The sequence below is a fragment of the Schistocerca cancellata genome, chromosome 6 (genome assembly GCF_023864275.1).
Source record: "Schistocerca cancellata isolate TAMUIC-IGC-003103 chromosome 6, iqSchCanc2.1, whole genome shotgun sequence".
In the NCBI taxonomy this organism is placed as follows: domain Eukaryota; kingdom Metazoa; phylum Arthropoda; class Insecta; order Orthoptera; family Acrididae; genus Schistocerca; species Schistocerca cancellata.
The window spans coordinates 574816366-574829910 of NC_064631.1; the positions used below are offsets into that span (position 1 = coordinate 574816366).

General features: G+C 37.6%; 1 protein-coding gene across 2 annotated transcripts in view; it reads left to right on the forward strand.

Annotated features, from left to right (window-relative positions):
* LOC126190679 (gamma-tubulin complex component 6) overlaps window positions 1-13545 on the forward strand; it is a 253518-nt gene that overhangs the window by 66471 nt on the left and 173502 nt on the right. For both annotated transcript variants that reach the window (XM_049931130.1, XM_049931129.1), the window contains exons 4-7: window positions 3935-4155; window positions 6755-6863; window positions 10223-10419; window positions 13185-13341. In XM_049931130.1, the coding sequence (XP_049787087.1) occupies window positions 3935-4155; window positions 6755-6863; window positions 10223-10419; window positions 13185-13341 (684 nt within the window). The remainder of the gene's footprint in view (window positions 1-3934; window positions 4156-6754; window positions 6864-10222; window positions 10420-13184; window positions 13342-13545) is intronic.

The window sequence follows — 13545 nt, forward strand, 5'->3', positions numbered from 1 at the left end:
TTTAAGTTACTCATAGATAGCCATATTATCAATCTCAAACTATATAGTGACTCCAGGCAATGATGACATGCTTCAGGACAGGAAATGTGTCGGAGTTAGATGAATAACATTATGAGAAGGAAAGTTGCTGCTCACCATATAGCAGAGATGTGTGGTTTCAATTGCCTGAGACTGCAGTCATATGTGTGTGTGTGTGTGTGTGTGTGTGTGTGTGTGTGTGTGTGTGTGTTGCCTACCTGCGACTTAGCATCTCCACTATATGGTGAATAGCAACTTTCCTTCTTATGATATTGTTACTATTCAAGAGTATCGACCTCCAATTGGTACTATTGTGTTGTGAAATTGTAGGAAATGATCTGGCAGGTTTAACCCCAAATCCGCCTCTGTAAAGTGAGTAGAAATCTGGACATCAGAGCATCAGTCATCATGCAATAACGAGTGAGAGAATCATTTCTAGCTGATCTGTAGATAGAAATGAAAAATAGACCTTGTAAAGATGCACTGTGAGAATGGAAATTTGTCTCACTCAAGTTTCTTGAGAAAAATAAGCAAATTAATGAGAATCTTATAACGCATCTCAAGAAATGATGGACTGTGCTGCTCTCTCTCAACTATGTCTGCAAACAAATTATTGTTAATGTAAGAACTATACCCTAGAAGTACAGATATTGGATTAAGTCTAAAGCTTCGGATAATTTGTTATTGACTGACTGTAGCTTTCCCTGTTCAAAACATAGTAGTTACGCAAACAGAATGAACAGTCCACTCGCTGCAGTTGCTCATATATCATGTAGTCGGTAAGAAATAACATTAGATCATATAGTTAACTCTTAATGAAAGCAGTAAATCTATTTCTTTTTAAGTTACACTTAGCACAGCAGGAGCTCCAGACAAAACAATACACTAACTTCAACCATATAGCACAAAAATACGTTAGTGTATCATTGCAGGTACATAAGAAGTTGGACAGGAATCGGGGACACATCTCACTAGTAATGAAGAGAGGGGAAAAGAAAGGGGCATACCTGACTGAGAAATGAAAGAGAAAGAAGTATGACAAGGAGAACATGGGGGCATTTAATTTACTAGTTGATAGTTGGAAACTGGCCACATAAGTTAATTTTTGGGTAAGAGTAATGAGATTGACAGGAGGAAATACTTTAGCTTTTTCTTAAGTGTGACAGAGCAATGAATTGTGCACCGAGTGCACGGTAGCTTGTTCCAGAGGCAGACAGTAGATGAATGAAACCATGTGTTACAATACTGATGAAATGATAGATACTTAATCTCTGATATGAGCTACTGGGGTGCGTACACACTTAGTAGTTGATGGTGTAGATGTGACTTATGGTAGTCAAATAACTTATCTGTCCCAACCATACTCCAACCATACTAACTGTGCTTATTAAGCACTAATATGGTCAAATATATGCATGTTGCAAATGTAGTATACACAAACATTCATAGTTAGTACTAGCTGTGTAGAGTTTTCACAAGTTTATGTCCCACCCCATTTCGAAATATGTTCTGTATCTTTTGGAGGGGGTAGAGGTGAGCAGAAATCTTTCTGAATGTGGTGATGGTATTTTCTACCCAGTTGGGCAGCTCATTCAGAGTTATCCAAACTTCTTCACTGTTTTCTGTTATGGTATCTGGATACCATTGAGCAACATAGGAGGTAGTTGTTTGCTAAATTCAGAACTAATTAATTTGTGAAGGGATACTGAAATTATTTGGCACTCCTTTGCTTTTAATTTTAAGTCTTGTGTTTTGCATCCATCTGACCACTGAATACAAACTGTCATTCACCCAGATCAAATCATCGGCCTGCTAGTGCTTGGTCAAGTAGCTCCTCAATTGGCAGCATGAGGCTGAGAGCACTCTTTTCCAGTCCTCTCACCGAGAAAAATCCTTGGCAGTATCGAGAATCTATTCTGGGTCCTCTGCATGGCAGCTGTGCACACTGACCACTCAGCTATGGAGGCAAACTTCTGATGAGGTCTATTAATGTCAATATTGTGGGCTTGTTGTTGTCCATGACATGTTTCAATTCTTCAGTTATCTTGATATTTGTCATGTGAGTTGGATTTGTGCAAGTAAGCAGTCAGCTACGAATTCTTTATTGTTGTTCTTGTACAAACACTCCAAAACAGCTGAAGGCACTCCTGTCTTTTGATTTACACATGTAGAAAATTTGGGGACCATCTTAGAATGATGCACAAAAAGCAATCATATTGCAAATGAAAATGAGTATGATGATGATACTTCCAGAAGTCTGGGGAAGAATGTCAGCAGTGTAGAAGCTGAAACTGATAGAATCAATTAATAAATGTTCTCAAAAGAGAACTTGCACAGAAGAGACAAGGCACATGTTTATGACGACACTTAGTATGAAACATTATACCCTAAGTTGTTCTTTTTATCTTCTTTTTGTGCCTTTTTTATAAACAAGTCACAATTTTGGAATTCAGCATTCTCTCTCTGTTGTTACTGTCACAATAATTCATCCCCAGATAACCATCAATGTCAATTTGCCTTAGTGCCACAACACTTTTTCTTCTTCTTCTTCTTTTTAAGTTTAATGCTTAAAGTTTTATTTTACTCAACACAATATTCCATTTTCAAATGTAAAACAAATACTACAACTCTACAGTCTGTGGTGCATGTCTTTGTTCACACCACAATTTGTGTCCTAAACAAGTTCCAAAGCTGAAATATCTGTCTGTCCAAATACATATTATTTTCAGAGCAGAAGCAGGCAAGTAGGCGAGTAATATATAAGATTATAACAAATAAAATAAGTCTAATTCATGCCATACTTATGGCGACATAATCAAAATGTTGCAGCCTAATGTACATAAAAGAAAACTCTCACTCCCAGAAGGTGAAATATGTGTTGTCATTATTAATCATATCTGCACTAGTAGCTGACAAAATAAAGAGTTACTTGTTGATGCCTCACTGCCTTGAAATATTTCATAGTACTACAAATGTTGTATTTTGCATTTCAAAACTATTATACTGATAACAAATACCAAATTGCACTTTAATATCTGGGACACCTGTGGAATATTCTCAGGTCTATGATTTCCCCTTTCTTCCCATCAGTATGCACCACACACACTAAAATTAGTACAGCTCTCTCCAACTGATTCCAAACAAATGATAAAGCTCAGATGAAATGAATGAATTTTCCGTGTGTTGTTTGACATTGCAGGCTTACCATATTGCAAATATGCTATTTGCTGTACAAAAACCCATGCCCCCTTTTATGACTCAGCCTACTGATCCATTCTACAAGAATTTGAGCCAGTTGTTATCAGACACTCAAATTTCTAAGGATTTTGATGTCAGAAATGTGCTTATATACCCGAGAATCTTGTGGAGCATACTATATGAGAAATACTTTGAGAAGTTTTGAGTATCTCGATACATGTGCTCTTATTTATCATCCCTTGGGCCTTACAGTTTGCAATCTCAGAATGGCCCAAAAGAAAAACTATTATATGATTTCCAAGCACAACCGGTCACGATGGTCTTGACAGCCTTCTTCACTGGCTGTGGATCCTCTTCAGTACAAACTGCTTGTTCCGCAACAGCCCAGATGCCACTGATGCCAGACAAATAATAATTTTCCCATTACTGTCAGCTTGTATTTTCTTGTCTGATATGTAAAGAAGTAACACTTTGTTGTTTTTTATATGGTTTTAAGTGTCAGTTTTCTTCTGACTTATTGTTGCATGCTCATAATGTGAAGCAGGATGACGTATATCATAGCCATTGCATGAAGTGAACTAAAAATGTATTTTGTGTAATTATCTTTATTCTAAATTGACATATTAGCCAACCAAAGCTTTCAGCAATGTTTCTCCTAGCAGGTGAATTTAATAAGTCATGTGATTCTGAAATTTTTACTTTTTTTTTTTTTCCATAGGTCAGTTTCAAACCAGGTCAATTAGATGCTGAATTTTCAAAACGGTATCCAAATGCATATCCACAGTATGGCCCTCAACTGTTTATCCTGCCACCTGTTGAGAAATTTGTTTCAACTGTGTATGGAACTGAATGTCCTTATTTACCACCAGGAGGATGGTACCCTTTTTCTGAGCCACTAGGTACAGGACTCAGCAAGTTCTTCCAGATTGATTATCAAAGGTATCATTTAACATAATTTTGTTTCTTATTGCTGTCTGATGAAACATTGTTATCTGAAGCAACATAACAAACATATCATCTTGAATTTGCTTGAAAGAGTCCTGTGAGTTGAAGATCTGTGACAAATATTCAAATGACATACTGCTTCTTGATTTTTGTCTCAGGATTTGCAGCAGATTTTTTCTTAAAATCATTAAACAAATATCAGCCAAAGATCCTGAGACAAAAACCTGTAGCTAATACATCAGCAAGCAGCCTTAACGAATTTGGAATATTCAAATTTTTGTAAGTTTTTATTTTGATTTCTGTTCTTTCAGTTTCAGTTATAGTGTTGCAAATACAATTATTACTTCTATTTCATCATTAGCATTCTCAGATTCTGGTGTCTGCTTGTACTACAATCTGATCTCTCGTAACTCATACACTTTTTAGAAGTCATAACCGAGACACATTCAGTAATAAAAAAGAGAAAAAAAGAAACAATTTTTTGTTTGTAAATCACCTGTGTTGATATTATTTTCCCATCTTGTTAGCTAAAACTACCATAGTATAAAATACTTTCATAAGATTTTTTTGTGAGTTACTTGGCAGTGAAATTCTGTATGTGGTTATCATCTTAATAACCCTTATTAGCTCTTAGGAGTGATGATTTGGCAGTAGAAAATTGAAGAAAGCTTGAGGGGTCCTACACAGTTACAGTTTAACTGTGCTTTTTATCACATATGACATCATGTTTGATTGATAAACTGTACAAATACCAGTTACTACTGTGCATTTCAAGCAGGCGATTTGCCTGTGCAAGAGACTTGTTTTTCATGGCTATAAAATATGCAGTGCCCTCCAGTAATCACACAGTTTGCACATTCGTGATCTCGCCAGTTACCTGAACCTCAGGTTGTTGCCATCGTGACCTATATGGAAAAAAAGAAGTAAAAATGCACTTTTGGCTTCAATTGAAAGCTACCAGAATCTGAAACTTCTGGAACCTGACATGACTCATGACAGTGCAATGAAGAAAATAGTCAAACTTTAATTTTCTTTTTAGAAAGAATTAAAGAAACAACAAAGTTGCAACGCAGCAGCAAACTGTGGCTGTCCTTTTGCTATGACTATCTGTCGTTTTAAAATCATGAACTCCACACACAATTACAGAGCTGAAAGAACTGTGGATGGAGCTGCAGAGAAAACTGAGTGTATCCTACACATCTTCAATTCAGATGAAGGTACAGATTTTTACTTTGTTGGGTAACTGTAAGGTTAAGTTGAAGATGTGTAAAGTCCTTAGAAGATGAAAAAGTGTATAAATATAGCTTGTATATCAGATGGAAAAATTAAATTCCTCAATTTTTTCCTCTGATGGAAAGGATAAATAGAGTGCAGGTCTAAAACAGAAAACAGTAGGCTAAAGCCAAATAATAGCAAAGATTGAAATTCTGTAACAGGATATAATGTAAGGTCATGGGTGGCTGATAATTCAAAGTAAGAAGATGAAAGTCTGTTGTTCATTTCAGCTTCATATGTCTTCCCCTTTCTTTTCATCTTAAGTCATATTTACCCTTATGTATTGAAAATGGCTCTGAACACTTAACTCCTGAGGTCATCAGTCCCCTAGAACTTAGAACTACTTAAACCTAACGACATCACACACATCCACGCCCGAGGCAGGATTCGAACCTGCGACTGTAGCAGTCGCGCGCTTCCAGACTGTAGCGCCTAGAACCACTCAGCCACTCGGGTCGGCTTTTGTACTCAATGATGATAAATGATATGCATGTCCCGGTTATAAGACAGAATGTTTTTCCTTGCTCCAAATGAAAAACATGATGTTATGTTTGTTAGGAGACTATGTGTCTTTAAGTTGTAGTAGTCATTACTCGTAAATATAATTTTTTTCCCACAAGCAACATATTTTGTAATACCCAAGAGAAGGGAAAGGAAGGAAGATTGAGTTTAATGTCCTGTCGACATCGAAGTGTTTTCAGATTGTGGCAAGGATGGGGAAGGAAATCATCCATGTCCTTTGAAAGGAACCATTCTGGCGTTTGCCTGGAGCAATTTAGGGAAACCATGGAAAACCTAAATCTGGATGGCCAGATATGGGTTTGAACTGTTATCCTCCTGAATGCAAGTCCAGTGTGCTAACCACTGCACCACCTCGCTCGGTCACCCAAAAGAAGTAACAAGAAATGGACATACCTGTGCACATGTAATGTTCTTAGTTATAGAACAGCAAATTTTATGCATCAGTGACAGTGACTATCAATGACACCCATACAGTAGTTTATTGGGGGGCGTGGGGGGGGGGGGGGGGGGGCGCCTTGATGTTGGGGTATAGAGTATTTTTAATATTTTTGAGGATGGAAGGCGACTTCTAAGTATCCTTAGAAAAGTTCCAGTTCTGACCCTGTTAAAAACCTACATATCATTTTCTTGAAAGAAAAGCACCTGGCTACACTATTTTTTCCTTTCTCAACGAGCTGGGAGGGAGCTGTGGTCCCCCTTGCCCCTGGTTATAGGCACCATTGGTGACTATGCCTTCATGTTAGGATCCCATTTAAATCTGTTATGTGCTGAATAATGTAATTTGTATGTGTTTCAGTGGAACTGCACAAGGTGAAGGTGTTTTACCATATGATATTCCAGACTTCCCAGAGGTAAAAAGCCCAAAAGAACTGTGTATTCCAAAAGCAAGTAAAGAACGAGATAGGGTAAGTTTTTGCTGTATTATTTCAAACAGTTATCTTACGAAATTTGGATTAAAATTCAGTATATTAAACAATGTAAAGTAGTTGAATTTTGCTTGTTCACAAATTTCATCTTACATGTAATACATCTTAATGTAATTTTCAGCTACGTTTGGGAATTGTTGCATTTTACTTGTTCACACGTTTCATTGTACATGTACACATCTTAATATAATTTTCAGTTATGTTTTGCTGGTTTTAAAGGGACAAAGAGTCACTTAGTTATCCAATACTGCTGATGGATATACCAGGGACTTTGAGACTGTAAAATGTCCAAAGTGAATTAGCATTTAATGCCTGGTAGTTGGGCAGAAGTGGTAGCTGTCAACAAAGTTATAGCCAAAAGTGGAACATGTTTATTTACCAGCAGTGTTGATACATGTTAAAATATTGTGCTAGTGAAACCCCAAGTGACTGTTCAATGTTCAATGAAAGCTGGGTAGCCGACTTGGCCATTGAGCAAGGAATTCACAGGTCCATATCATGTCTCTTCATTCGATAAATTTTACAAGGAATGAATGTAAATATGGTCCCTTTTGGAAAAGAAAAAGTGTTTTTTTTTCCAATAGTTTCTTTCATGTTTACAGCACTGAGTGATGTGACCCTATGGCTAAACACTGAACTTGCCTATGAGAGGGTGATGGTTCAAAATCCTGTCTGGCCATCAAGATTTAGATTTTCTGTAGTTTTCCTAAATTGCCTAAGATGCAGTCCAGGATGGTTCCTTAGGAAAGGACGTGGCTGACTTCATTTCCAATCCTTCCATAATCTGAGTTTGTGGTGTCTCTAACAACTTTATCTTCCTTCTTCCTTTCCATATTTACAGTGTGCCTGCCCACATGTGTAAAAGTTTGCATTATATTGCCAGTGTACCCACCAGATCATCAGCAAGATTAACAACCTCAAAATTACTTCACAAGCAACACCTCATATCTTATTACTAAGTGTGGTGTGCAACATATCAGCAAAGACATGGGTGCTTGTTGCAGCACTGGGGCCATTGCAACATTCTTTCCTAACAAAAATGCTTTTAAAGATGGAAACTGTCCTTCCAGCATGTGCTTGGCTCTCGCCCTGCACGTGATCCTATTGACACTGTCTTCACCCTAAATTTATCCTTTTTCTTCCATTACCAGTATTGCTACTTTTTCTATGTACCATCGGTATTAGAATTCTCTAGTTATTGTTGGTGTGTGCCTCTGTTTTTGATATTTTTATTTTGTCACTTTGTTTTGTATGTTTTTTCTCTAATTACATTTATTGATGACCTTGTATTGTTTGCTTCTAGTGCAGATAAACTTAAACAGCAAATAGAAGAAATCCGTAGAGCAACTTTTAATGTAGGTCAGAAAATCAGTTATAAGAAGACTAAAATAATGTAAACTGAAAAGCCAAAGAAACTGGTACATCTGCCTAATATCGTGTAGGGAACCTGCGAGCACACAGAAGTGAGGCAAAACGATGTGGCCTAGACTCAACTACTGTCTGAAGTAGTGCTGGAGGGAACTGACACCACAAATCGTGCAGAACTGTCCATAAATCTGTAAGAGTATGAGGGGATGGAGATCTCTTCTAAGCAGCACTTTGCAAGGCATCCTAGATATGCTCAATAATGTTCATTTTGTGGAGTTTGGTGGCCAGTGAAAGTGTTTAAACTCAGAAGAGTGTTCCTGGAGCCAGTCTGTAGCAATTCTGGATGTGTGGGGTGTCGTATTGTCCTGCTGGAATTGCTCAAGTCTGTCGGAATGCACAATGGATATGAATGGATGCAGGTGATCAGACAGGATGTTTACATATGTGTCACCTGTCAGAGTCATATCTAGATGTATTGAGGCATTCCATATCACTCCAACCGCACGCGCCCCACACCATTACAGAGCCTTCACCAGCTTGAACAGTCCTCTGCTGACATGCAGGGTCCATGGAGTCTTGAGGTTGTCTCCATACTTGTACACGTTCATCCACTCAATACAATTTGAAATGAAACTTGCCCGACCAAGCAACATGTTTCCAGTCATCAACAATCCAGTGTTGGTGATGACGGGCCCAGGCAAGGTGTAAAGCTCTGTGTCATGCTCTGAAAGCGCACATCAATGATGTTTTGTTTAATGGTTCGCATGCTGACACTTGTTGATGTCCCAGCACGGAAATCTGCAGGGATTTGTGGAAGGGTTGCACTTCTGTCAAATTGAAAGATTCTCTTCAGTTGTCATTGGTCCCATTCATCTTACAGGATCTTTTTCCGGCTGCAGCAATGTTGGAGGTTCGATGTTTTACTTGATTCCTGATATACGGGAAAATCCTCACTTCATCACTATCTCAGAGATGCTCATAGGCCAACTACAACACAACATTCAGACTCACTTAAATCTTGATAACCTGCCATAGCAGCAGTAACTGACCTAACAACTGTGCCAGGTGCTTGTTGTCTTATATAGGCATTGCCGACCACCAACTGTGCCAGGTGCTTGTTGTCTTATATAGGCATTGCCGACCACAGTTCCATATGCTGCCTGTTTACGTATCTCTGTATCTGAATATGCATGGCTATACCAGTTCCTTTGGCGCTTCAGTGTATAATCCACACATTAAAAATAAAATTGTACAAAGTAAGTACAAGCTCATAAATCCAATTGTTGACTTTTTTGTTGCTGGGTCAGTTAAAGACAGTGACTATATGGACAGTGAAATAAATTAACAGAAGGGTGTAAATGACCTGGTGGGCTTCTTGTAAATTAGGGTTTTGAAAATAAAGCTTCTGATGTGTCTGTAATTGAAGTTTACAACCAGTGCATATTACCAGTTTTGATTTGTGGTTGAGAAAGGTTTATTGATAAAATGGCTTATAGTCATATCTTTATGAGGCATTTGAACAACTCAGGTAGTGAACTGATATGAAATGAGCAAAATACTGTTAAATGTGAACAAGCAAAATCATTATTACATACTTAAAACAAATTTTTCTTATGAAGCATATTGCTAATTATCTCCCACTGATGATGCTAACAATCAGACCATTTTTCCCTGCAGGAGTATCTTCCAAACTGAAGTCTATGAGGAAAAAAATATTTTTGTTGACTGTATTGATTATTTGTGTTTCAACATAGACTACTCTTCATTTGATGAGTCTCTGCTGTACTATATCATATATTATGGGTTCTCTATTAGATGCAGGTGCAACATATTTTTACAACTAAAAAAATCCATTGTCTTTATTAACTGTTGGTGACTTGTGCTTTCTTTTGGCAGTGGCATAAAAAGTGTAAATTTGCTAATAATTGACTCCTATAATATATTCCTCTGTTTTTGTTTTTAAATGCTAGACTCCAGATGAAGGGTATGGGACACCAGCAGCAGAACATGCCAATGCCTCTCCTGAGTGTGATTTTCATGACCATCATGCACCAAGTGATCAAGAGATCTTAGCTCGGGTAAACCATAGAACTTGGGAGGCATATGGGTCACGTCTGCCTCCACTTGAAAAACCATTCTTAAGTGAAAAACCAGAAGCAATTCACAGGTATTAATGGGCATTTTTAAAAGTACTTGTAGCATTTTGCTTCAGATTGTTAACTGCTACATTTTGTTTCAAGCTTTCCATCCATGTGTTGTATCATAATGATATGTAACCCACAGTGCAGGATAAGCTTTTATTTCCACTCATTGCTTTGAAAGTGGTTCTTTTGCTGTTTTACATTATTGCACAGGTTTAGCGTATATTTATGACATCAGTAAAGTTCTGTCATTCAAGGGAACAATTCTCAGGTTTCATTGCCTCTCCTATACTGCCATGAATAACATAGCATATTACATTGTTTCTTCTTTGGTAAATCTGTATTGCAGTAGGTATCAACTGGATGCTGTTCAATCTTTCCTTTGACAACTCTTCAGACTAGGCAGTTTCTTCACAATAAGTGTCCTATCTAAAATGTTTTCCTCAGTATTATCATTTCCACTAATCTTACCTCTCCTACTTTTTTTTCAAATATTTCATTGTTCCTCATTTCATCACTTCATTCCACTCTAAGCATTTTCTCGCCTGTCACACTTCAAAAGTAAGCAAGTATTTTACATTTTTTCTTTTACTGTCCATGATTCATTGCCATATAGCTCTACACTCCAGAAAAAAACTTTTGAATCCATTTCTTAGACTTTTTGAAATTCTTTTTGTTGCTAACAAACATTTCCATCTTTTCAAAACTTCCCGCTAACCCCCTCCCCCCCCCCCCCCTCCTCCCCCTGTCCCCTCTCCACCCCGCTCCCTCTAGGTATTCCACTTCTTATTTCCTCAACACAGCTTTTATTTTCAGCCAACAAATTTGCACAGTACCTACCTTTCTTTTTTTTTTTTTTTTCAAAGAGATTTCCTTTCAATAATACTTTGGAAGAACCGTGAATTTTGCTGATTCTCAGCACTTAGTTTTTTAGTGCATTTATCCTATTCCATAAGGTTTTTTCCACTTTTAGGACCATCTTAATCATAAATTGTAGTACTTTCTCTGATTGTTGCCCACTCTGCACAATCATCTGCATATCTTCTCCTTGTACTATTATACCTTTTATTTTTTTTTTAATGATTTGTCTATAGATTTCTCAGCATAAGTATTGAAAAGCTTTGGTGACAAGTAGCACCATTGTGTAACATCTGTTCTAATACTTGTCTCATCTGTTTTCTCCTCAGTAATTGTCACATTATTAATGGGTCACTTGAGACTTCATGAATATGTATCTAAACAAGCTCAGAGATCAAATGAAAAATAAAACACTATCCTTGACAGTTAAATAGAACTCACTGAAATCATTATCTGTCTGCTGCATACTCAGAAGATGTAGGTCTGCTCTTAGCAAGGTTCCATCACTGACTCTCCTCTGTGCTTACCAGAACCTGTGTGAAATCCCAACCACGTTGTCAATGACACCTGACAGTTGCTGCAGTTGTCAAATTGTGCAACTTTCTAGAATGTTCTAGAATAGCAGTGATCTCTGTAGCAATGGAAGTCAACTGCGGTGGTGATTGCAGGCCTTCCAAGATTTTACACAGTCAGTAATTATACATCCAATACCTTTCAGAAGTCACAAGCTCCACATCAGATCCATACCATATAGATGGGCTACTGTCGGAAGTTGCAGACAATAAGTTTACAGGTTGCCCTCAGTTTTATTATTTTCACTGCTAAAACTCTCCCAGTTTGATTTCTAGCCTACATAAATCACATCTATTGTGGATTATTAACTGTATGATGCCATATGAAGGATATTAGAAAAGCAAAGTTGCTACTCACCATATAGTGGAGATGTTGAGTCGCGATAGGATTCACAAATTATAGTTTTGGCCATTAAGGCCTTTGTCAGCAATAGACACACATTCACACAAATGCAACTTGCACACACATCTACAGTCTCTGAAACTGATGTGGTTTCAGGTGTCTGAGACTGCAGACATGTGTGCAAGTTGCATTTGTGTGTGTGTGTGTGTGTGTGTGTGTATTACTGACAAAGGCCTTAATGGCCGAAAGCCATAATTGTGTCCATCTTTTTGTTGTGCCTATCGCGACTCAGCATCTCCGCTATGTGGTGAGTAGCAACTTCCCTTCTCCAATATTGTTACATTCCAACCTGGATTTTCCATTGTTTGATTCATATGAAGGATATTTGGTTCATGCTGTTGTGCAGACTTGTGTAATAGTTGAAACAAATGAATGTATCTGCCACACTGAGAGATAAATGCAATCTAACCTAAAATAAACATGTAACACACCACCATAATGAACTTTTTGCTACATCTTCAGAAAATTTAAATTTTTGTATTCTCTAGAACCCAGTCTATAATATTGAGAGGATCATTTTTTTCATAATATATAAGCAATTTTGCCTCTTATCTACAGTGTTAACTGGAAAACGTATGTTACATTTCATTTGCACCTATCAGTGTATGAGTTCATCTTGACTGCTATTTCTGCCAGCCAATTTTTGTGTTGTTTAGTGTGCTTAATTTCAGCATTTCAAAATGGAACTGTGGTACTCAGTTCTTTTTATCATGAACTGCTGTTATTTCTGGTCATCATTATTTCAATTACAATTCTTGATGGTGATATAGTGTCTTTTTGAAATTTGAGAGCTTATTACATTACTATATCTTTTTACTTGTATTACATGATGAACAAGTATGCTCCCACCACACGCACACGCACACGCACACACACACACACACACACACACACACAGACACACACACACACTCTCTCTCTCTCTCTCTCTCTCTCTACCGTGTGTTTTATAACACAGGCTGTGGGTGCTGCATATGAGACAGCAGGCTGTAAGAAGGCGTACTGTTGTTGCACCTGGCGCATCACACTTGAAAGTGCTGCAAAAGGATCAGTTGCTGGCTGATATTCGGTATCTTCTGGATGGAGTTGCTAGTGATACATTCCCTTACAATAAGGTATGGTGCAGCCCTTATTACTCCCAAACTTACTCTGCATGTAGTTTCATTATATGTGATTTGTTTTCAAAACATTGTGTCACATGTTATGTTGTCCGCCTTCAGAGCTTTATTCATTGCATGTAGTAAAGAAATCTCAGAAACATTTATCTAAGAATGTGAAGTATTCTGCAGAATCCAACATCATTTCAAGAATGTGGAAGA